The sequence below is a fragment of the Stigmatopora argus genome, chromosome 22 (assembly GCF_051989625.1).
Source record: "Stigmatopora argus isolate UIUO_Sarg chromosome 22, RoL_Sarg_1.0, whole genome shotgun sequence".
NCBI classification, from domain to species: Eukaryota; Metazoa; Chordata; class Actinopteri; order Syngnathiformes; family Syngnathidae; genus Stigmatopora; species Stigmatopora argus.
This window is the reverse complement of record NC_135408.1, coordinates 2,900,205-2,923,317: the sequence shown is the minus strand read 5'-3', so window position 1 is coordinate 2,923,317 and position 23,113 is coordinate 2,900,205. Positions and strand designations below refer to the sequence as shown.

General features: G+C 38.9%; 3 protein-coding genes across 11 annotated transcripts; all 3 read left to right on the top strand.

Annotated features, from left to right (window-relative positions):
• Positions 1 to 696: 696 nt before the first annotated feature.
• On the top strand, positions 697 to 7,166 carry LOC144067870 (carotenoid-cleaving dioxygenase, mitochondrial-like). 2 transcript variants are annotated; one of them, XM_077591914.1, is made up of 12 exons: positions 697 to 773; positions 1,204 to 1,375; positions 1,486 to 1,697; positions 1,794 to 1,909; positions 2,464 to 2,566; positions 2,726 to 2,854; positions 2,929 to 3,089; positions 3,157 to 3,324; positions 4,415 to 4,552; positions 4,857 to 5,039; positions 5,988 to 6,098; positions 6,669 to 7,166. In XM_077591914.1, the coding sequence occupies exons 1-12, from the start codon at positions 752 to 754 to the stop codon at positions 6,783 to 6,785; spliced, it is 1,632 nt and encodes a 543-aa protein (XP_077448040.1). In that variant the 5' UTR covers positions 697 to 751; the 3' UTR covers positions 6,786 to 7,166. The 2 variants fall into 2 exon arrangements, with proteins under 2 accessions (XP_077448040.1, XP_077448039.1); XM_077591913.1 differs by lacking the exons at positions 697 to 773; positions 1,204 to 1,375 and having other exon boundaries at positions 1,492 to 1,697; positions 4,839 to 5,039.
• A 157-nt stretch (positions 7,167 to 7,323) lies between these two features.
• Positions 7,324 to 14,153, top strand: LOC144067869 (carotenoid-cleaving dioxygenase, mitochondrial-like). The gene is made up of 12 exons (XM_077591912.1): positions 7,324 to 7,867; positions 9,747 to 9,939; positions 10,014 to 10,225; positions 10,542 to 10,657; positions 10,752 to 10,854; positions 10,919 to 11,047; positions 11,111 to 11,271; positions 11,343 to 11,510; positions 11,646 to 11,783; positions 12,005 to 12,187; positions 13,341 to 13,451; positions 13,752 to 14,153. The coding sequence occupies exons 1-12, from the start codon at positions 7,846 to 7,848 to the stop codon at positions 13,866 to 13,868; spliced, it is 1,653 nt and encodes a 550-aa protein (XP_077448038.1). The 5' UTR covers positions 7,324 to 7,845; the 3' UTR covers positions 13,869 to 14,153.
• A 973-nt stretch (positions 14,154 to 15,126) lies between these two features.
• LOC144067871 (carotenoid-cleaving dioxygenase, mitochondrial-like) lies at positions 15,127 to 17,888 on the top strand. 8 transcript variants are annotated; one of them, XR_013298057.1, is made up of 6 exons: positions 15,127 to 15,419; positions 15,789 to 16,000; positions 16,185 to 16,300; positions 16,380 to 16,758; positions 17,275 to 17,390; positions 17,496 to 17,638. XR_013298057.1 is itself a non-coding variant. In XM_077591917.1 (4 exons), exons 1-4 carry the CDS (start codon positions 15,337 to 15,339, stop codon positions 17,643 to 17,645), a joined length of 492 nt encoding a protein of 163 aa, XP_077448043.1. In that variant the 5' UTR covers positions 15,127 to 15,336; the 3' UTR covers positions 17,646 to 17,888. The 8 variants fall into 8 exon arrangements, 4 of the variants coding, with proteins under 4 accessions (XP_077448043.1, XP_077448041.1, XP_077448044.1 ...); XR_013298056.1 differs by having other exon boundaries at positions 17,275 to 17,641; XR_013298058.1 differs by lacking the exon at positions 17,275 to 17,390.
• Positions 17,889 to 23,113: the final 5,225 nt, after the last annotated feature.

The window sequence follows — 23,113 nt, the reverse complement described above, 5'->3', positions numbered from 1 at the left end:
TAACTGGCAAGTAGAAATAATCTTGGTCATCCTGACTTTGAAAAAAAAAGATGTATTCTAATGACAGATAGTAAATTATCTCATCTCGTTTTCTGAACCGCTTTATCCTCACTTGGGATCGCAGGGGGTGCTGGAGCCTATCCCAGTTGACTTCGGGCTAGAGGCAAGCGAAATCCTAAATTGGTGGCCAGCCAATCGCAGGGAACAAGGAAACAAATTACCATTCATGCTCAGACTCATACGTAAGGGCAATTTAGATTGTCCAAACAGCCTACCATGCATGTCTTTGGAATGTGGGAGGAAACCAGAGTACCCAGAGAAAACCCACGCAGGTGGACCCCCACTGTGAGGCCGACGCGCTAACCACTCATTCACCCGGCTGCCCAACATATAAATTAGTTGACCAATTATTTACTACAATAAAACACATCAATACATTTACTTAAATTATGCAGTGCATCAATAAAAAAGGAACAGATCAAAGTGCCTCACTTGAAAACAAAATGAAAGTCAATCCATTCCTAAATTGGATGACGTTAACCTATTGCAAAGCATAATATTATGTGACAAAACAGGTTTAGATGTCAGCAAAGAGGAAACAGCTTAACTGTAGTTATCATAATACTTTTCCTGTTAGGTAATGGTGATCATGTGATAGAAGATTTCCTTATTTAAAAACTTTGCAGCAACACAACTCATCACTTACACTAAGACCACAAACACGGACACAGCATCAGCACTTACGAAAAAGATGTACCCGGTCAATAACACAGGTAAAACACTTCACGTCTGCATATTTATATTTGTACTAAATATTTTAAGAGAATGCTTAGTCCGCTCAAATATATAACCTTCATTTTATACAATTTCCTTGACAACAGTACTACAAAAAACTTCAATTATTGTTTTTTAAAGAAATATCTATATATTAGTTATTTATATAAGTTGTATGATTTTTAAAAATTCATCCTTTGTGATTATTTTATCAACATCATGACATTTAATATTTTTTCTCGGGTACCTGATGATACAAAAACTTTTTTTTTGCATTTATTTTTGACACAACACAAGCAGAAATTAATTTTGAATATTTTATAGTGGCAAAAGTGTTTTTTTTTCGACGTGTCACTTTTGCCTCTATAAAATATTCAAAATAAATTTCATCCTTCTTAAGCCATAATCGTGTTGATGTATTTGTGGCAGATGCCAACACTAAAGAACTTGGAAAGGATTTGGAGAGCATTGCTCCTCTAGTCGCCTCTGTCGAAGAGACCCCTGATCCAATCCCTGCTGAGGTAGAAGGAACCATTCCCGATTGGATCAATGGCAGCCTGCTCCGAAATGGCCCAGCAAAGTTCGAGTTTGGAGAAACTTAGTGAGTTCAACCCCCCCTCCAAAAAGAGCCGCATAAACTGGATTGATCCAAACTCCCAATTCTGAGTTACGTTGGCAAACCAAAACTTTGTGTTTTTCCCTCCACGGTAGCTACAACCACTGGTTTGACGGAATGGCTATACTTCACAAGTTCAAGATGGAAAGAGGCCGGGTGACTTACATGAGTCGTTTTCTGCGCAGTGATGCCTACAAAAAGAATAGCGAACGGAACCGTATCATGGTGTCAGAAATTGGCACTGTTAGCATGGATGACCCTTGTAAAAGCATCTTCCAGCGATTCTTTGCTTGCTTTGATATGCTAAGTGAGTAATACCGCATCATTTGTCTTGTTGTCCGTGCATACTGCTCACCTTTTAAAGGGCAAAGTTGTAATTACTTGAATATTTTCCTTGTTTCAGAACCGACAGACAATGGCAATGTCAACATTGTGAAATACAAGGGAGACTACTATCTTTGTACAGAAACCAACCTAATGCATAGAGTGAATCCGGAGAACCTGGAAACGATGGAACAGGTAGAAATGTAAAAAAAATACAATCAATTGACTTGTTAGATAGCTAACGAACCAGTTAAATTGAAAATTGTGTTAAACTTGTCTCTTTTCATTAAATCTGCATTTTTTTAGCCTTACAGTATGTTTTTGTTAATGTGCAAAGTACACAAAATGGATGATGGCAACCAGCTATCTTTGTTACAATAGATTTAATGTCTATCACCGCCAGTGATATCCATTATTAATAATACACAGCATTTAAACTAGAGTGCTACTAAGAGCAGTAGACTGTGACAAGAAAGTGCAAGTCATCTACTGGCTAACTCCTGACGGCCATGCAACAATGAAATCAGCTCTGATACAAAATAAAATAAAAAATCAGGCTTCGAGGATTAATGCGTATCCATTCCTAAAACATAGTTACCAAATTTCGGTTTTTTTTCATCCACAAATAACTGAAAGATTTTAAAAAAACAATAAGCCACTTGAGTCTGAAAATAAACAATCAATAAAATAAAATAAATGAATAACAAATAACCATGAAAAAACTAACCTCTAAATCCTAATCATTAAAGGTGGACTGGCGTAAATTTGTTGCTGTTAACACAGCTTCTGCCCACCCTCATTACGACCCTGATGGGACCAGCTTCAATGTGGGGAACTCCTTTGGGATGAAAGGTGAGTCCTTATTTTTGGAGTTTTGCTTGACACTCCAGAAGTCTATTCATGTTGTGAAAAGTCAACATTTAATAAAACTAAGGACTGCAGGTAAAGGCAAACTCCTTGCCTCTACTAGAAATGTATAATTTGACTGACAGGATATCGTAACTTTTTCAGGTGCCATGTACAACATTATTTGCATACCTCCCGAAAAGCTGGATCCTAAAGACACCTTGAAAGGGGCCAAAGTTCTCTGTTCCGTTTCGCCTGTAAACAAGATCCAACCTTCTTACTACCACAGCTTTGGCAAGTCTTCACACATTGGCTCGTCAAACAGGTACTGATGGTACACTTCATTTTAACACACTTGTTTCCTCCAGCCATGTCAGAAAACTATCTGGTGTTAATTGAGCAGTCGTTAAAAATAGACCTGATGAAGCTCATCTCCGGTTTCATTAAGAGCAAGCCACTCTGCGATGCTATTCACTGGGACCCCAAGCAGAACACCATCCTCCACCTCATCAACAAGCACACGGGCGAGGTGAGATGTGACAGTCAGGAATGAGGAAATCATTTATTTGAGCTCTAATGTACCTTCCGCTTTTCAGGTCAGTCCAGTGAAGTACTTCTGCAAACCCTTCGCCAACTTCCACCAGATCAACGCCTTTGAAGAAGATGGATTCTTGATGATGGATTTGTGTTGCTTCGACGACGGCCAACTCCTCGACATCTACCTTTTACAGAATTTGCGCAAGTCTGGAAAAGCACTGGATGAGGTCAGCACAAATATATTTCCTCTTTACTATTTGACTGCTACCAAATATTTGTATTTACAGTGGATACTTTTGATATGTTCTGTAGTAAACTACAGTATTTTCACGACTATAAGGCGCACATAAAAGTCTTACATTTTCTCCAAAATTGACAGTGCGCTTTATATATGGACCAATATTAAAATTGTTATCACGATAAAATAAAATAAATCAGTCGATGGGGTACCCCATCCTCTACAGCTCTCACAACTACGGCAAGCAGCCCCCGACTCTACTATTTTCCCCATAGAAAAAAGTACTGCGCAGTGACTGCTGGGATATGTAGTTCTTTTGTCAATACACCCAATGGATTGTGGCCTGTATACATCGACATCAACACAGCTTTACGAAACATGGAAAGCAGCGTTGGAATAGTTACACTAGCTACTAGCTAGCTACTATTTGCGAATGGATTGTGGCCTGTATACATCGACATGAACACAGCTTTACGAAGCATGGAAAGCAGCGTTGGAATAGTTACGCTAGCTTCTAGCTAGCTACTATTTGCAAATGGATTGTGGCCGCCTGGACGAACGTATAAAACTCAGCGTTTTCGATGACTCATTTGGACAATTGTTCAATTCGGACACAGAAAATGAGGACTTTGATGGATTTGTGGGTGATAATGACGTGAGTACATTGTAAAATGGCTAAATAAAGTACAACCAAACTTAGTTTTGCTTCTGTTGCCTTTTTAAAAACGTGTTTTTAGTGTGTGTCCGTATGTTTAAGGCGGTGTATGTTTATGCCATGCCTGGCTGCGTCTATAAAAACGGTGCGTCCTTTGTGTGTGTAAAATACAGAAATAGCACTCGTTATTGACACTGCGGCTAAAAATACGATGCGCCGTATAGTCGTGAAAATACGGTAAGTTAAACTGATAAACACTCCTAACATTAAAGAGAAAAGTAATCATCTTAGTAATGAAAGCTGGAAATGCATGCAGGGCAAAATAACAGATAAAATGTGTGTAAATTGAAACAAACATTTGGGAAATAAATGTCAAGCTAATATTCTGATTGCTGCCATTTTTACTCACATACATTTCATTCAGGTATACAACAGAATGAGCATAGCTCTTCCTCGCCGTTTTGTTTTACCTCTACATGTCACCGATGGCACGCCAACTGAGCAAAACCTCAACACCCGTCCGTCCAGCACTGCAACATGCATCAAAACCAACAAAAATGTGGTAAATTGGGATTACGCACTGTTCCCTGACTACTTATTTTCATAAACTACAGGATTTAACATAGTAATGCAGGACTTCTTTACATGCCGGGTGGTGGATTACTGTTGTGCACGTTCCGCTGAATTGAGCCAATCCTCCCTTAAATGTTTTGAAGCGGTCCAAATTTTTTAACTTCTTAACTGGAACACAGAAGAGGGAGCACGTACTGTGACTCCTATTCTGACCTCATAATGTTGACCAACAGAAGCTCTACTCATGACGACAACATAATTAACTTTAAATTTAGTCCGCTATTTGTTTTCAGGTTTTCTGCCAACATGAGGATCTCCATGGTGATGACCTCGCCCAGTATGGCGGTTTGGAGTTCCCGCACATCAACTACGAGAAATACAACACCAAGCCTTATCGTTATTTCTACGGTTGTGGCTTCCGGCACCTGTTTGGAGACTCACTTCTTAAGATGGATCTCCACGACAAAACATTTAAGGTGTGTATGAGACGCAAGTAACTATGAGACGCAAGCAACTTCACCTTGACTACACGAAAACAGTCAATATATGTTGTAAATATTGTTAAAGAAATTTGAAGCCTTGGTTATTCTACCCACTGAACACTTTCAATGTATTAATTTACCTTCTTATTTGTGTTTGCCTTATTTTTAAGTGGCTTATACACAACATGAACAACAAATCTACAGTAACAACGGAAAGACAAGCCAAAAAATACATGGAGCATGACACATAGTTATTTGACAGTTTAAAGAAATTTCCCAAATATGGGAGGAAATAAAGTTCCAATCCAATCTAATCTAATCTAAAAGATTAAGGTTATTCATTGGTGACTCCATTGACAAAAGAGAAAGTACATTTAAAAGTAAACTTTTACCTTCAACAATCCAAATGCATCATGTCTCCTGGTGACAACCAAATAATTTATATAATATTTTTGTATTTAATATCAGGGTTCAAGGTTTACTTTTTGGCAAATAAATTCCTGCTACTTTCACTATCAACCAGGTTTGAGGCAAATGTGTTAGTGGACCTCAAGGTCTTCTGGAAATTGCTGTTTGGGTCATTTGCCAAACAGACAGTTAAGCAATATTTATCCAAACATGACCTCGCCGTTTAGCAACTGGTTTGAGGTACTACTGCAATTGATCGATAACAAAGGCCTAAAGTGCTGCAGTTCATATCTGCAAAGCAAGAAACATTCCATTTAGCTTTTGTTGACATCGTCTAGTAAAACTGTTTTTTTTCTCATATCAAACATAATCCAGACTAAAACGCAGCTCTGATAGTGTTGTTTACAGTAGTATCTTGTTTGCCACTTAAGATGTCTTTACCTGTGTGTGGATCTCAATCTAAAAATCTATAAGAGCCGATTGGTGCATCTAGTTTTTGCTCAAAAAGCGCTATTCACGTCTATGTGACTTCAGCTGTGGCACCAGAAGGGTCTCTTCCCATCAGAGCCAGTGTTTGTGCCCTTACCAAATGCCGTGGAGGAGGATGATGGTGTCATACTCACAGTGGTTCTCTCGCCCTCACAGGTGAGATGTTGAAAGAGAACTGAATTTCAATTAAATGTGTCTGGTGCTCTTACAAGTGTTAAAATTGTATTTTGAAGTGTTTCAGATGATTTTATCATGCAGTAAAGTTTGTCCGACTTTCAGAAGTAGCATTACACAACAGGGCAGCCGAGTGGTTAGCGCGTCGGTCTCACAGTGGGAGACCTGGGTTCAAATCCAGGTCAGTCCACCTGTGTGGAGTTTGTATGTTCTCCCAGGCCTGCGTGGGTTTTCTCCGGGTACTCCTGTTTCCTCCCACATTCCGAAGGCATGCACGGAAGGCTGATTGGACACTCTAAATTTCCCCTAGTTATGAGTGTGAGCGTGAATGGTTGTTTGTCTCTTTGTGCCATGCGATTGGCTGGCCACCCATTCAGGGGGTCCACTGCCTATAGCCCGAAGTCAGCTGGGATAGACTCTAGTACCCCCCGCCACCCTAGTGAGGATAAAGAGGTTCAGAAAATGAGATGATACACAATATGGGAGCTATCTGAGTTCGTCCAAAAGTAAACAATTAAATAAAAAGATGCATTTTTATTTCTCCAACATTAGGATAAAGGCACCTTCCTCCTGGTTTTGAATGCCAAGACGTTTGAGGAGTTGGGGAGAGCCAATGTGCCTGTCAACATGCCCTATCCATCCCACGGTGTATTCCATGCCTCTGCTTGAATGATTATGTTACAACATGTTTTCTCTAAAATAATCAGATTACAGTCTTAGCTAGTATCATGTTCTGCGTCATATCTCTGTTGTATTTATTTCCTACTGTAGCTAATAAGATACATTCTTCTGATGCCGAATGGATTCAAAATAAGACAATTTGAGACTAGTTATTATTTTTGTATGAGCACCTGTAACGAATAAGTTTCATCCAGGGAACCAATGAAAACATTCTCTATAACAGGGGTGTCAAACCCAGTTTGGTTGGCGGGCTACATTCATGGTGACCAGATCTCATGTGGGCCGGACCATTTTAGATGTAATATTTAGATTTTTTTTTTATAAATGGATTAAAAGAACTGGATTAAAAGCCCTGAATATTCTGTTTTTTATAGATCTAAAACAATGTTTATTTTAGCTTTTTATATATTTTTAGATTTTAAAAAATGATTTTGGAACTAAAAACACAGAAAACAATTATTTAAAAAAATACAATCATTGATTTAAAAGGGGGAAAATCAGGAAATTTAATATATACATCTATACTCTTCATTTTAATTTGATCCTAAAACAGAAAGTCGGCCCTCATGATTTACTTTCCTGGGCCACACAAAATGATGTGGCGGGCCAGATTTGGCCCCCGGGCCGCCACTTTGACACAGGTGCTCTATATAATTGGATTGGATTGGATCATTTGATTAATATAATACAAATGTTGCACTTTTTTTTACTCTTTGTGTATGATTTGCAAAAATAAAGGTGAAAAAACACCCAAAATAATTTAAAAAATCATTTAAAAATACAAAAAAACGATTTAAAGATACATTTTTTAAAATCCAAAAAATAATCAATAATTGTTTTTATTTCTGCACACTAAGAAAATCCCCCACCATTTTAACATGCAAGAATGCAAAAAGCTACTTGCGATGCCTCACCAGGCGCTAGTTTGCCATATAAAGTCTCTATGAGTTACGTAAAAATGTTATGTAACCGCGACGCGTTGTGCTCAGCACGGAGAGAAAATACACACTCGTGCGTGGCCGACTAGTACAAGTACACTTGCGGGAAAATGTCCCCGGTTAATAATGCAGGTAAGATTTTCTATTTATTAGGAATGTTGGCATAATAGCGTCCAGGCATATATTTATTTATTATTATTCTCGTGGTAAATAAAAGGCGAGACGCGGATGCTGCTGCTGCTGTTGCTGTTTCATCACTGGTCGCTACTTTTGCATCGCATGGAAGAAAACCTTAATCATGTGTTAAATTGACTTGATTGCTATTTGCGATAAAAAGAAAAATGACAAGTAAAACACATCTGCTTTCATGTATCTATTTCTGCTCATTGTTGTCCCCATGAAAAAGCGTTTTATAACCTGCAGGGTTTCCTTAACGTGTTTTCATTAATGTAACTATTGTATAACAAAAGCAAATACGTAGAACTATTTATTGAAATTATTACTTTTATTACAGTTGTTTATGATCCCTTAGTTTCCAACAGTTAGTAAATTGAAAGCATCTGCTATCTGACTATAAAACTACTGCGCTGCTGGTGATTGTCTATATTCAAAATAAATGTTCTACTGTTTATGTAAACACATCTATTGGGCAGTAAAAGTATTAGAATACTCCGTTTTAAAGTACATAAAATGAGGACAAATTGTTTGCATTTTATTAAAGAAAAATGAATTATATTGATATTTATTTAAATATAATTTATTAAGATGGAGAATGGCCCGGGGATGAGTGGTTAGCGCGTCGGGCTCACAGTGGGGGTCCTGGGTTCAAATCCAGGTCAGTCCACCTGTGTGGAGTTTGCATGTTCTCCCGGGCCTGCGTGGGTTTTCTCCGGGCACTTTGGTTTCCTCCCACATTCCAAAGACATGCATGGTAGGCTGATATGACACTCTAAATTGCTCCTAGATGTGAGCGTGAATGGTTGTTTGTCTCCTTCTGCCCTGCGATTGGCTGACCACCAATTCAGGGTGTCCCCTGCCTCGTGCCCGAAGGCAGCTGGGATAGGCTATGTACTCTTTTTGTCATTGTACCGGGATGCTGCAATTGGGTATTATGTCGGAATGTCTCGAACTAATATTACTCTTCAGTTATAGTTTTTGGTTATTGAGGCGTACAACCCAAATACAAGGTTAAGGTTAGCTCAGTGTTTAATAATCCCAATATTTAACTACCTGACATTTTGACTGGGAGAAACTGACTTAAAATAATTGCTGTCAATTGAAAGATGAACATTTACAGTCATTCCTCCCAGTTTAAACAGATTTGGTATCTGAATTTTACACTTGGAATCATGTACACAGATATAGAAATAGATGGACGGACAGACAGATGATTGGCCTTTAGCCCTAGGTCTGCTGGGAAAAAAACATTCTTTTCCATTTGAATAACCACTTTCATGCTAATGTTGGCTAAGAGAGTTTTAAGATGAATTCAAATCAGATGTCTACTCCCTCTGCTTTGGGAGTTTTCATCTGGCGCAAAGCCCGGGAAACATGCGTAGAATCCCCAATGTGAGCTAGGTTTTTACTTCCTTAAATGCAATACATTGCTTATTATCAAACTGGTTTTATAAAGTATGTATTGTACAGATTAGTGCACCAGTAGAAAAACTGCGCAGCCCGGCGGATGAGCGGTTAACGTGTCGGCCTCACAGCTCTTGGGTCCTGGGTTCAAATCCGGGTTGGTCCACCTGTGTGGAGTTTGCATGGGTTTCCTCCAAATACTGCAGTTTCCTCCTACATTCCAAAAACATGCATGGTAGGCTGATTGGAAACTCTAAATTGCCCCTAGGTATGAGTATGAGTGTGCATGGTTGTCCGTCTGTCTCTCAGGTTGGATAAGCTCCAGCACCCCCGTGATCCTGCTAAGGATAAAGCGGTTCAGAAAATGAATGAATAAATGAATAGTAAAACTGCAAGTCAATTATAGGTTGGATGTGATGTTTGTGTGCAGTAGATGGCAATAATGAGGTGAAGGAAGGTAGCACAACAGGACTAAAAGGGTTGGAGAACGTTGCTCCTCTGATCCGCTCTGTGGAGGAAATCCCTGATCCAGTCCCTGCTGAAATACAAGGGACTATTCCCCATTGGATTAATGGCAGTCTGCTCCGAAATGGACCTGGGAAGTTTGAGTTTGGAGACAATCAGTGAGTTTGACCAGTCCTCTACAAAAAAACTGCTGTGTCTCGACTGGCTTCAAACTGTGTTTTCTCCTCGGTAGCTACAACCATTGGTTTGATGGAATGGCCTTGCTACACAAGTTTAAGGTGGAAAAAGGCCAAGTGACGTACTCGAGCCGCTTCCTGCACAGCGACACCTACAAGAAGAACAGCGAGCGGGACCGAATCATGGTTTCAGAATTTGGTACCGTCGCAATGCCTGACCCTTGTAAAAACATCTTCCAGCGATTTTTCTCACGCTTTGAGATGATAAGTGAGTGTTGCATGTCAAAAGCATTCTTTCCAAGTACATACGGCTAATGTTTTAATCTCATCATGTTACCATGCCATTTCAGTATAACATTGTTGTGAATTGCTAATATCTTGCAGTTGCAATATTTTTTAATTCATCTCTTCAGTTTCATGAGATCATTTGTAATGATACAGTCGTTTAAAAAAAAAACTCTGCGATGGAGTTAACTATGAAACAGAAAATGCTGCTGTAAAGAACTAGAGGAGGCAAACATCTTCAAAAACACACGTTCTAGACTTAAAGAAACAAACTTACACTGGAGATATTTCTGTTATAGAGCCAACAGACAACTGCAACGTCAACTTTGTAAAATACAAAGGAGACTACTATGTCAGCACGGAGACCAACTTGATGCACAAGGTCAACCCAGAAAACCTAGAAACAATGGAACAGGTACAAATACAAACTGGATGGACACAACAGACTATAAAAATATGACCAAATGTTTATAATCAGAACCTACAGTAACAGCTGGCATGCTACGTAGGTCGACTGGAGCAAATTTATTGCAGTGAATGGAGCCACCGCCCATCCTCATTATGACCCTGATGGTACCTGCTTCAATATGGGAAACTCCTACGGAGCCAAAGGTGCTTTACTTTCCAAGTTTTGTCTTAAAATGTGCTCTATGTTCTGACAAATATACCTATTCAGGAACCACATACAACATCATTTGTGTACCACCTGAGAGGTCAGATGTTGAAGAGACCCTGCAGGGTGCCAGAATTCTCTGTTCCATTGCGCCTGCAAACAAGTCCCATCCCTCCTATTACCACAGCTTTGGTAAGTCAGCGCATGCCAGATGGAGGGCAGGACCCATCACTTAAGCGCACCTGTTCTCTCCAGCCATGTCTGAGAACTACGTGGTGTTCATTGAGCAGCCAATTAAAATTGACCTGATGAAGATAGTCACATGTAAGATAAGAGGTAAATCATTTGGCGATGCTGTTTACTGGGACCCCAAGCTGGAAACTATTCTGCACGTTATTGACAAACATACAGGCAAAGTGAGAAGTCGCCAACCGGCTCGAGGACTGACTCATTTGAATTTCACTCATATGTGCGCATGTCTCCTTAGGTCAGCCCAGTGAAGTACTACGCCAAAGCTTTCTCCAACTTCCATCAGATTAATGCTTTTGAAGAGGATGGATTCTTGATATTGGACTTGTGTTGTTCAGACAATGGACAAGCCATCAACATCTACTCCCTTCAAAATTTGCGCAAGTCGGGAGAAGCACTCGATGAGGTCAGCAAGCTGGAATGGCAGCGTTTGCTTATAGTTCCTTGTTTTAATGTTGGTGCTGACACTCGATGAAGTTTTAAGTTAAATTAGGTAAACCACAGTCATTCTGATTCAAAACATGGAATGATTTTTATGCAGGTGTACAACAACATGGGCAGGGTTTTTCCTCGTCGCTTTGTGCTCCCGCTTAATGTGACTGATGACACACCGACTGACCAAAATCTCAACACACGTCCTTCTAGTACAGCAACGTGTGTCAAAAAGAGTAACGTCAGGGTAAGTTGGGCTTCATTACAATCTGCTGAATCTCGCTCCAGAATAAGCAGTACAACTTGAACTAACCATCACAGTCAAGACAAAACACATTGAAGCCAAAAGTGTATTTTTTGACAATTCCATTTTTAGTTCAAAACCCTCAACTGACACCAGCTAAACTACAATTGAATCTGTGCTGACCACACGTGACAGTGACTAGTTGATCCTCTTTTTGTCATTAGATGTTTTGCCAGCATGAGGATCTCCATGGTGATGACCTCGCCCAATACGGTGGTTTAGAGTTCCCTCACATCAACTATGGGCGATACAACACAAAGCCTTATCGTTATTTCTACGGATGTGGCTTCAGACACATGTTTGGAGACTCACTTCTCAAGATGGACCTCAATGACAAAACCCTTAAGGTATGTACACAAATGCCACGTTACAACCATGTCATCGACTTGAAATACACACAAAATATACCTCTACAGTTATAGGCTAAGTTAAGTTCAACATTGAACTTTAATAACCACAAAGTATACTATTTAAGGTCAAATTGCACAGTGACCAGACGTTTCGACGAAAGACGTTTGGTCCCCGGACGTTTGGTCGAACGGACGTTTGGTCGAACGGACGTTTGGTAGAACGGACGTTTGGTAGATCGGACGTTTGGTCGCCGGGTTCGCTCGCTGTCAAATTATGACAGAGTTTACTGTTGATATTTTGATATTAGATATTTTGATATTAAACTCTCTCTCTCTCATGATTATAATTTTGAGAGCTGGTTTCAACAGTAACAACCCGGCGACCAAACGTCCGTTCTACCATACGTCAGTTCTACCAAACGTCCGGTCGATCAAACGTCCGGTCGACCAAACGTCCGGGGACCAAACGTCTGGGGACCAAACGTCTTTCAACGAAACGTCCGAGTACAGTTTTAAATATATCTATTTAGAAAATAAATTATACTAATGCTGCTACACCAACACAAGTTTCCTCGATGGGGATCAATAATGAATTATTGTACCTGACCTTACCCTTCCCACGTCACCTATGCTTATCTAATAGTTATTTTCGAATTCCGTCTGAGTGCAATTTGGTACTCGGACGTTTCGTCGAAAGAAGTTTGGTCCCCGGACATTTGGTCGACCGGACGTTTGGTCGACCGGACGTTTGGTCGACCGGATGTTTGGTCGACAGGACATTTGGTAGAAGTATAATTTATTTTTTAAATAGATATATTTAAAACAGGTATGCACAACTAGTGTAAGTAGTTTTGTGACGATAAGTGACAACATCAATCTCAAAACAGCAGTATATATATATATATATATATATATATATATATATATATATATATATATATATATATATATATATATATATGTGTAGGTACAAAATAAGAGGTAGATAATGCTAGTAAAGCAGGTATTTAATTTAACTAAAGTAGCTCGAACAATTCACAAAAAAAAAGGTTAAATGTAAAACTGCAGTACAATTATTTAAAAAAGCTAAAATGCTTTTGATAAACAAAAATGTTTGACTTCAGTTCATCTGTTTTTCCTCCACGAACAGGTGTGGTACCAGAAAGGTCTCTACCCATCCGAGCCGGTTTTTGTGCCTTCACCAGATGCTGTGGAAGAGGACGACGGCGTCATCCTCTCTGTTATTCTCTCCCCTTCGCAGGTAAAATGTTAAAAGATGCCTTGTTCAAACTTGCTATTCTGACACTATCAGAAAGGAACATTAACGCTAACTGAAGACACCCACGTGTTTTTTTTCTAAATGCCAGTTAATAATGGGAAAGGGTTGTATTTTACAGCAATCTTTTATGGGTTCAAATAAGTACTTCTAGGATGCCTTTTAGCTTCAAATCTTGAAAGGAAAAAAAAGTCGGATCATTTTACCGTTTCGAAATGTTTCTTTAATTCTCTATTGTTGCATAAAACAAAACAAAAAATATTTGTCTTTTTCCTCCAATGATAGGATAAAGGCACATTCCTCCTGGTTTTGGATGCCAAAACATTCGAAGAGTTGGGACGAGCCAACGTTCCGGTCAATATGCCTTACGGCTTCCATGGTGTCTTCAGTGCATCTGCCTGAATTAAATTGTTACTACATCTTTGCTGCATAAAGATAAATAACCAAAACACTACGTAGGTACGATTACATGATTGTACCTGAAGGATTTCTTGTATACGCTTCACAAAGATATATTGCGCCATTACCAAATGACTACAAATGAATACAATTTGTTTAGTCTTGGTTTGTTTTTGAGTAACATTTTTTATCATATCCAAAACTGCTATTTCTCACACGAAGTGCCAAATGTCTATTTCTAATCAGTTGTATATCTTTAATTTTTTTTAAATAAAACTTAACTATAATGTCAAACCCTATTATTGTCTTTATTTATTAAAGAATGGTTTTCAGGGAAAGCTTACTATAACAGTTAGTCCCTACCTTAAAAATGTTATTAGAACTGTATTATTCTTATTTCTATTGACACTACATAGAAAGCGAAACTAAGACTGAAGAGTACTCAATGTGGCAAAACGGGTCTGGCATTTTAACAGAAGTTACCAAGATGGAATGAATAAGATAATAGAATTGTTATTCTAAAGCGTCATCTATGCTCAGCAGTCGTACTTGCCACTTGTGCAAAGGGTGGAAGCACACGGACATGGAGGTCAAAAATTCAGGTAAGACCCATTCCCATTCTGAGGATGGTACACGGTCGATTGGTCTGTTGTTTTACCTTGTTTTGTCGCCGGTCATTTGGTCGTCAGTCTTTTGGTCGCCGGTCTTTTGGTCGCCCGTTGTCGCGGTCGGAGCGACCAAAAGACGGCGACCAAAAGACCGGCGACCAAAAGACGGCGACCAAAAGACTGGCGACCAATCGACCACACACGTCTGAGGGTACACGGTCGATTGGTCACCGGTCTTTTGGTCGCCGATCTTTTGGTCGCTGGTCTTTTGGTCGCCGGTCTTTTGGTCGCCCAGAAGGTTATTGATAATTACCATTTAAATCGTTGCTTAAATTCCCTAAATACAAACTGCGAATTACTATTTCTGAGGATAAAACGAAAAAGTTTTAGACAGTTTAAATCTTCTGTTTTTCATTTTATTTTGTTGGACACACCTCTCAAAATAGTGGTTTTTCGAACACAAGCCATCTGGAGTAAAATACGTCTTTAAAAGACACGTCAATATTTCATTTGATTAGTTAAATGGAATCAAGTGTGTCATGGGTTGTGGTATTGGTGAAACAGAGTCATGTGGAATCAAGTCTTAAAATAATGAGTAAAATAAAGCTAGTTTGTTCTCAACAAACCTGCCAGTTGTTCTCAGAACAGCCCACCACACCCGGCATTGCAATCCTCACTATTAGAGCATTTTGACATTTTTGTTTTCTAGAGCTAGAGTGAACATTGCTTTCCCTCATTCTACAGTAAGTCACATTGGTGCTGCTGAGCCAAAGGAGGGCAGGATCACTAAAGGAACGAAGGGCTTAGAGACCATCGCTTCACTGGTCCGTTCTGTGGAGGAGACCCCAGATCCAATCCCTGCTATGATTCAAGGGACCATTCCTCACTGGATCAATGGCAGCCTTCTCCGAAATGGCCCGGGCAATTTTGAGTTTGGAGACACTCGGTGAGTGCAACTGGTCCTCTCCAAAAAATGCTGTCTTAGACAGGATTTACACTGCAGGTCTCCTCTATATGTATATTTATATCTATGTATGTGTGTGTGTGTATATATATATATATTTATATATATATATATATGTATATATAAGCATGTTGCTGAAATATGTATATACACATTTCAGCAACACGCTTATTTATTTATGTATTTATTTATTAACTCATTTATTACTTATCTCTCTATGTCTAAAATGTATTTTCCTGTATCTGCATTCTCACCCTCTTGCTACTGTGACAATGAAATTTCCCTAATACGGGATGAATAAAGTTATCCAATCCAATCCAATCCAATTTGAATGCATTCCATCCACTGTAGCTACAACAACTGGTTTGATGGAATGGCCCTGCTTCACAAGTTCAAGATGGAGAATGGCCGGGTGACGTACACGAGCCGCTTCCTCCGCAGTGACGCCTACAAGAAGAACAGTGAACGGGACCGCATCATGGCTTCAGAATTTGGTACCGTCACAATGCCTGACCCCTGTAAAAATATCTTCCAGCGATTCTTCTCTCGCTTTGAAATAACAAGTGAGCATTAGCACACACTGTCGCTATTTTTTCATGGCAAAACTGAAAGACGTTACCTCCCACTATTGCGAAACAGGCGGTAAACTGGAGGAAGGAGCAGGCATTTGTTTATAAGCAAAGACACACTGCAGACTTTCAAGCAACAAGACCCATCATGCTTACACTGAGTATTTGTCTGTCATAGAACCCACAGACAATGGCAACGTCAACTTTGTAAAATACAAAGGAGACTACTATGTCAGCACAGAGAGCAACTTGATGCACAAAGTCAACCCAAAGAACTTAGAAACACGAGAACAGGTACAAACACGTCACCAGTAAAAGAAATAATTAACTGTAACCCTAAACCCAGCCATTTTCTTTACGCTAAACATGACAGCTGCCCCTGAACCGGTGTGTCAAACATACGGCCCGTGGGCCGGAAGCGGCCCGCGGGGTTGTTCTGCTGGACTTAGCAGCTACTCGACATACAGAATGAAATGCTTTTATTTTTTTCCGACACGGGCACTTTAAAATTGAATTTTGTTAGTTCTGTGATTGAGTGAGGACACTATTGCACATTGGTTAGTTTCTTATGTACAGTCATATTCGTTCTTTCGCCCCGACAGTCAAAATGATGCCCTGAATGGCAGCCAATGAGTTAATAAGGAACTTTAAAATGGCCCAAAACCAACAGGAAGTAACTTGGAAATGGCCAAAAATCAGCAGAAAGCAACCGACGCAAAAGAAGCAACCCAGTGACAACAACAACTTGTGAAGTATGCTCATGATATATCCAAAAACCTGCCTACAATACTTATTTTCATCACAGTCCTAAATCGAAATGTAATAAAATGGGTGAAAGGAGAGTAGTAACTGGGATTTTTACAGGTTGCAGAATAGCGACAACTGCATGCGTGGTGCAGTTTGTTTTTTAATCAAATCACCCGTAAAACAGTCAAAAAGATGAGGAGGAATTTGCAGTAATGTTTATATTTAAGAATTTTGAAAATAATGATTATTGTAAATAAAAATATTGGTCTGCCACACTCACATTTTATATTGAAGTAAAAAATATTCCTCATAAAGGGGAATGATTTTGTGAAGTTTGGGGTAAAAAACACTCTAGGCATCAACTGAAAAATGTCGTGCAGTCAGAAAACAGGACTATAATTTGTGTACAATCATACCTCTACTTACGAATGCTTCTATGTACGAAAACGATCCAAGTTACGAAATCCCCCAAAAGGTAAATGCATTTCCTTATCCATTATTTTATTTTGACTGGCGACCAGTCTAGGGTGTAATCTGCCTTTTGCCCGAAGTCAGCTGAGTTAGGCTCCAGTAACCCCCGCAACCCTTTCGAGGATGCGCAGTATGGAAGATGTATGAATGACACATCATTTTTCAGGTCTGTTGCACACTGAAATAACAGATTTGTTAGATTTACCGACAAATACTTTCCGATGCTCTCAAGTAACATTTCAGGCAAGTTCAACATTATTATTTTTTCTAGGATAAAGGCACATTCCTCTTACTTTTGGATGCCAAGACATTTGAAGAGTTGGGAAAAGCCAGTGTGCCTGTCAACATGCCCTACGGCCTACATGGTGTATTCAATGCAGCTGCTTGTATTTATCAGTTCCAGAATGTTTCCTCATTATAATTAAATTAAAGTGAAAACATTCTGCAACAACATTGGTTTTGCAAAACTTTATTATAGACATTCCTTCAGGATTTCATCAGGAAAATGTTTACCTTAAATATGTTTTATATCGCACTTGAAATTCAACCTGTGTCAAAATGCTCCAAAAATTTTGTGCATACTGGATTATGTGAGAATCTCTCTCTACAAAGTTTGCCTTGAAATAAGGATGATAAACATTTGCTCGAATTAGCAGGAACGGAATGTTGTTGGACTGCTTTTTTGTTCAGTTATTTTCTTTGAATTATGTTATTCTGTTGGTTGCTAAATAAATAGTGACGCTGAACCCAGTATGTATAATAATATAGTATAATATAATATAATATAATATAATATAATATAATATAATATAATATAATATAATATAATATAATATAATATAATATAATATAATATAATATAATATAATATAATATAATATAATATAATATAATATAATATAATATAATATAATATAATATAATATAATATAATATAATATAATATAATATAATAATGTAATATAATATAATATAATATTATTATTATGTATAATGGGTTTCTTTTGGTCGAAATGCTAAGCATTACAATCATAAAATTATTTCTCTTCCTTGTTCCTTTTACTAATGGTAATAATGACATCATTATAGCAAAATGTTGAATGACCTCAGGCTGTAATTTGAGTTCATGGAACGTCCCCACGTGGCCGCTAGAGGTCAGCATGTGAACCAGAATTTTCCCTCTAGGACGAGTGAAGAAAATGTGGAAATTCAAACCAAAGTGCACGTATCTGTTCAATATGGAGTGGTTGAAAAATAAAACCTTGAGTGATAAAAGTATTCAATGTATGAGTGGTATTTCTTAGTAGTTTCACTTACAACAACCTGTTGCGTTAAGGACAATCAGAAGGGGGGAAAAGATGCAGGTGTTTGGGTGGCAAAAAGAAGCACCATTCAAACCCGTGACTCTTGAATAAGGCCACAATTTGATTCCCCACTTACTCACTTAAATAATATAAGAAAAATAGGGGGGAAAGCACATCAGAATAGGCTGGAAATGGTTAATTGTTTCTTAACAACTAAAAGCTGTCGGTGGAATTTTTTTTTTAGAGCACTGTCACATTGAATTAATTTCAACAAATAACACAGCAGGTGGTCAAAGAGACTTTTTTGGCCCCCTTGAAAACCTAATATAACATGCTCCATTAAACAGTTACTATCGTGTTCTGAAGTGAGACATCCCCCCAGCTATGGGACAACATTTTCATCCTTGGTGGAACTTTTATGCTTGTACACAAGCGTATATATCGGATTTTCAACTTGGGTTAAAAGAAATCCACTGACAAAGTCAAAGAATAATGTGTTTTGTGTAGTTCATTAAATGTTTGGTATTTTTCACTAAGATTAATTTCACAATTTTTTGAATGTAAAAACTATTGAGATGTTAACTATGAAATGAATCCACATTGATTTGGTTCCAACTTAATTTTAATGTTTTGTTTTTCTGCAAATGTTACACGCAAACACCAACTTGTTTTATGTCAGAGCAGGTCGAGTAGTTTTTGCAGAACCTCAGTCAAGAGATTTTATGTTTTGGGTTGTTTGCACACAATGTGTATGAATAAATCCCAATATTGACCATTTGGTCCACTTCGCCACGTACTATGGCTGACAAGTGCAAATTTTATTCAAATACTAATGATTATTTTGATTATTTAACCCCACTGCCATATAAATCTTACATTTATTTATTTCCATCACATTCATAAACAGAGAAAAACACATTTGTAATAGAGACAAATTCAATGTTGCATTTTACTATAGTCTTAATTTGATCTGTTTATAATAGTAAAATTTCTTTTTAAATATAATTCCACAGCTACACAGAACTTCAATGGGGCTTTAATGATTTTGAACACAACTGTATAAAAATACATATTTGAATGCATACCAAACTGACAGAATGTATTCAAATGTAAACATGAATCCGTTTTAGGTTACCGTTGTCTACAATAGTACGCAAAATGTGTTTTAAATCTTCTATTGTTACCTAAAGCAGATCAGTACACCCGCCAGCATTTTCTTCTAATAACGGCACACATGCTAGGCATCTCATTTCCCATTTGCACACCACACCATTCTGCTTTCACTTACTCTATGACTAAAGTGCATGTGTGTGAACGGGCGCCCCTCTGACCTCCAAGTACTGTATAATGAGCGAGGCGCAGTCCAACCCCACCCGGCATATACAATGTGTCTGCCTCACCCACCGGGACCCCCTTTCATTCATATTCTATACTGCTTATTCTGACTTCAGATTGGTCGCCACTCAGTCACGGGGCACATTTCAAGACAGACAAGCTTTTCCTCTCACTTTTTTTCTGTGTGGGGACTGAACACACGCAGGCTGCCGTGTAGTCAGGCGAATGTGCCACTACTCCACCAATGACCCAGCCGGATTCCCGTTAACCCATAAAACATGTCTGACATATTAATCAGGTCTGCGTGTGGGGGGTAGCTGGGCTGTTGCTCTCATTGGGCCGTGTTACGCTTCCTAGCCGCCAATCAGAGAAGGTTGGCTTTTCTCCTTCTCCTAGCAACAACACTCATTTTCTCTACTGCAAAGTGGCGGGCAAAGCGACACCCCTAATTTGATATGATGAAGAATTGCAATTTAATAGCGTCGCAGGAGTTTAGACATTTGAGCTCGTGCAGATGAAAACATTTGAGTCGTCCGCTCACTCCTCTCTGGCCTCTTTCTGCTTTCAGATAACTCGTAATCATCTTAAAAGAACAGCCCCGCATAGTTCAAGTCCGTCTACCCCCTCCCTTGTCCAGAGGCATTGTGGGTGATCATCTGTACTTGTTGACCTCACAGTACTTAAATGGTGGGGCCTCACTCAGAAGGGAGAAGGAGTACCTTGGCAAGGATTCTGTGCTGGCCTCTAAACTAGTTTTTCCCCAACCTTTATTGAGCCAAGACACATATTTTACATTAAATATATCTGGCGGCATACCACTAAACAAAAATGTCACGAATATATATACACTGAAATGCTGATGATCTCATATTAATGCACACACAAATGTAATTGGAGTTTGGTCTGGGCTGTTTTAGTTAAACACACAGAAAAGATGCTATACTGCATACATGGCAACAGGTAGCATTCAGTACATAGAATGCTTATTCATATATTCTACTATCTAAAGTCAGAGAATAGATTTGTTTGGTTAATATACATAGACAAACATACACAATATTTTGGATTAAATACACAATACAGTAATACGTACAGACCTGGGCAATTATTTCCACAAAGGGGCGCAGTGGGTGCAGGTTTTCGTTCCAACACATAAGAAGAAACCTTCCCACCAATCTGGTGTCTTAGAAGTGCTATCAGTGGATTGCAGTCAGGTGCTTCTTGTTTCAGCAGAAATCTAATTAGTTAAACTGTCTGTGCTGGATCGGTTGGAACAAAAACCTGCACCCACAGCGGCCCTCGAGGACCGGATTGCCCAAGTCTGCATTAATACCTTGAGATACGAGCTTAAAGCATTCCAGGACCAAGCTTGTATGTTGATTTACTCGTATCTCAAATCAACGTTTCCCATAGAAATGAATTAAATGCAAATTAATTTGTTCCCACCCTCTGAAAAAACACCAAAAAACAGGATATTACAATAAAAAAACATATTTTATTGGTTCTAATTCACCATATACTAACAGAGTAACAAATAACTAGTAGTTATAATATTTAATACTAAAATGACACATTGTACAACGTGCAGAGGAAGAGAGAGAGATCAAGAGACACTTGTTGGACGGCAACGTGCTCGTAACATAACATACGTAAACATAAATTTAATTTAAATGAAGGGTTCTGGTGGTATTGAAGGCTCCCCTTTTTCAGATGTTTGCTTTGCTTTTAAATTCATGTAAATTCTGCTGTTTTTTCGCATATTATCGACTCGGTCACGCTATCCCCCGCTAACTATTTATCTTTTATCCATATTAAAAGAAGGCTCTCCATCTCGTTATGAATGCCACTGCACAGCCTGAAAATTATGGTTAGTCTTTGGAAAACTTGATATCCTTAATAGCGTCCTTCTGCTTCAGGATGGTGCATATTGTTGAAAAACTCCTCTCGTATTGGCGAGCCAGCTCCACCACGCATACACAACTCATGGAAAAAAAATTAACGCTACGCCCAGTGCTCGTAGAGATCTTTACACGAGGGAGATGCGGCGAGAAAGACAATGTGCTGAAATCATAAGCAGCATCCCGCATCTTGGCCAGCTGTCTCATATGCTTGTATCTCAAAATATGTCTCGTATCTCAAGGTAAATATTTGCTCGGAATTTTACTCGTATCTCAAATTCCTTGTATGTCAGGGCACTCGTATGTCAAGGTATTACTGTACTTTTCAGACATTTTAAGTGAAACTGTCGCTCATTGATTCTAATTTGTTACAAAAAAATGACTCGTTTTGAAATGTTTCTTAAACGACTTGAGGTAATTTCACTCTAAATGAGACTAGCTATGTTGAGTGCATGGCTAAGCTTTAAAGTTGAATTGTAAATTGCTTACATTATTTGACACACTTGAAATAGTTTTACATACCTCCCCAGTTTAAAAAAAAAAGACAAGGGTGACAAGCGTGACAAGTCTGCCTTTTGCCTGAAACCAGGTGGGTTAGGTTCCAGCATCCCACGACCTTGACAATAACAGATGAATAGACAAAAATATACTATAGATATGAATATCCCAGAAATATAACTTTGAGTTTATTTCGCCTTCCACCCAAAATCAGCTGGGATAAGGCATAAGCAGTAGTCAGTTGGAGAAGGTAGAGCACCCCCGCGACCTTGACAAGAAAACGGATGTATATAAATTTAAAGAAATTAGTTGAAAATAAAGTGATCAAGAAAGAGTGCACTGTTATTTTCATATGTAGCCTACCATTGACAGTGCCCAGGCAATAGTTGTTGTTTTTTTCCTCGTTTTAATATTTATAAAAATACTACATGAGAAAATAATTTTGGGGGCTCCCAGACCTTATACTTATTCAGTAGATTACCTTGCAGTGCTTGAAGGTCACCGAGTCTGGCATGCAGAAACTGTATGGCAGGCTGAGGAGCAGATAATTAACTACACATATGACCCCTCGACCTTTTTCGGCCTCCTTCATCGTGCCTCTCAATTGTCTAACAATGGGGGTCAACTCCCCCACAATTCTCATTTAGGCTGTTTTCAGTGAGGCTGGACAAGGAAAAAATGCTCCCTCTCCCTTTGAAGTATGTTCAAGTGTGCCGCCCTGCCCCAGCCTCGCCTTCTGTCCGGACCGCTGGACCGTTACTGTACTAGCGGCTCAGTGCGCAAGCAGCATTCAACCTTACGTGACCCTTGGTCCGTACACCCGCCCTCCCGGAATGCAGCCGATGTGACTTTTT

Coding starts and splice junctions, on each gene's coding strand:
- LOC144067870 (XM_077591914.1), top strand. CDS start 752: ATGTACCCGGTCAATAACACAG. Junction 774..1,203: donor GTACCCGGTCAATAACACAG/GTAAAACACTTC, acceptor TATTTGTGGCAG/ATGCCAACACTAAAGAACTT. Junction 3,090..3,156: donor TCAACAAGCACACGGGCGAG/GTGAGATGTGAC, acceptor TCCGCTTTTCAG/GTCAGTCCAGTGAAGTACTT.
- LOC144067869 (XM_077591912.1), top strand. CDS start 7,846: ATGTCCCCGGTTAATAATGCAG. Junction 7,868..9,746: donor GTCCCCGGTTAATAATGCAG/GTAAGATTTTCT, acceptor GTTTGTGTGCAG/TAGATGGCAATAATGAGGTG. Junction 10,658..10,751: donor ACCTAGAAACAATGGAACAG/GTACAAATACAA, acceptor CATGCTACGTAG/GTCGACTGGAGCAAATTTAT.
- LOC144067871 (XM_077591915.1), top strand. CDS start 15,337: ATGATTCAAGGGACCATTCCTCACTGGATCAATGGCAGCCTTCTCCGA. Junction 15,420..15,788: donor TTTGAGTTTGGAGACACTCG/GTGAGTGCAACT, acceptor CATCCACTGTAG/CTACAACAACTGGTTTGATG. Junction 16,301..17,495: donor ACTTAGAAACACGAGAACAG/GTACAAACACGT, acceptor TATTTTTTCTAG/GATAAAGGCACATTCCTCTT.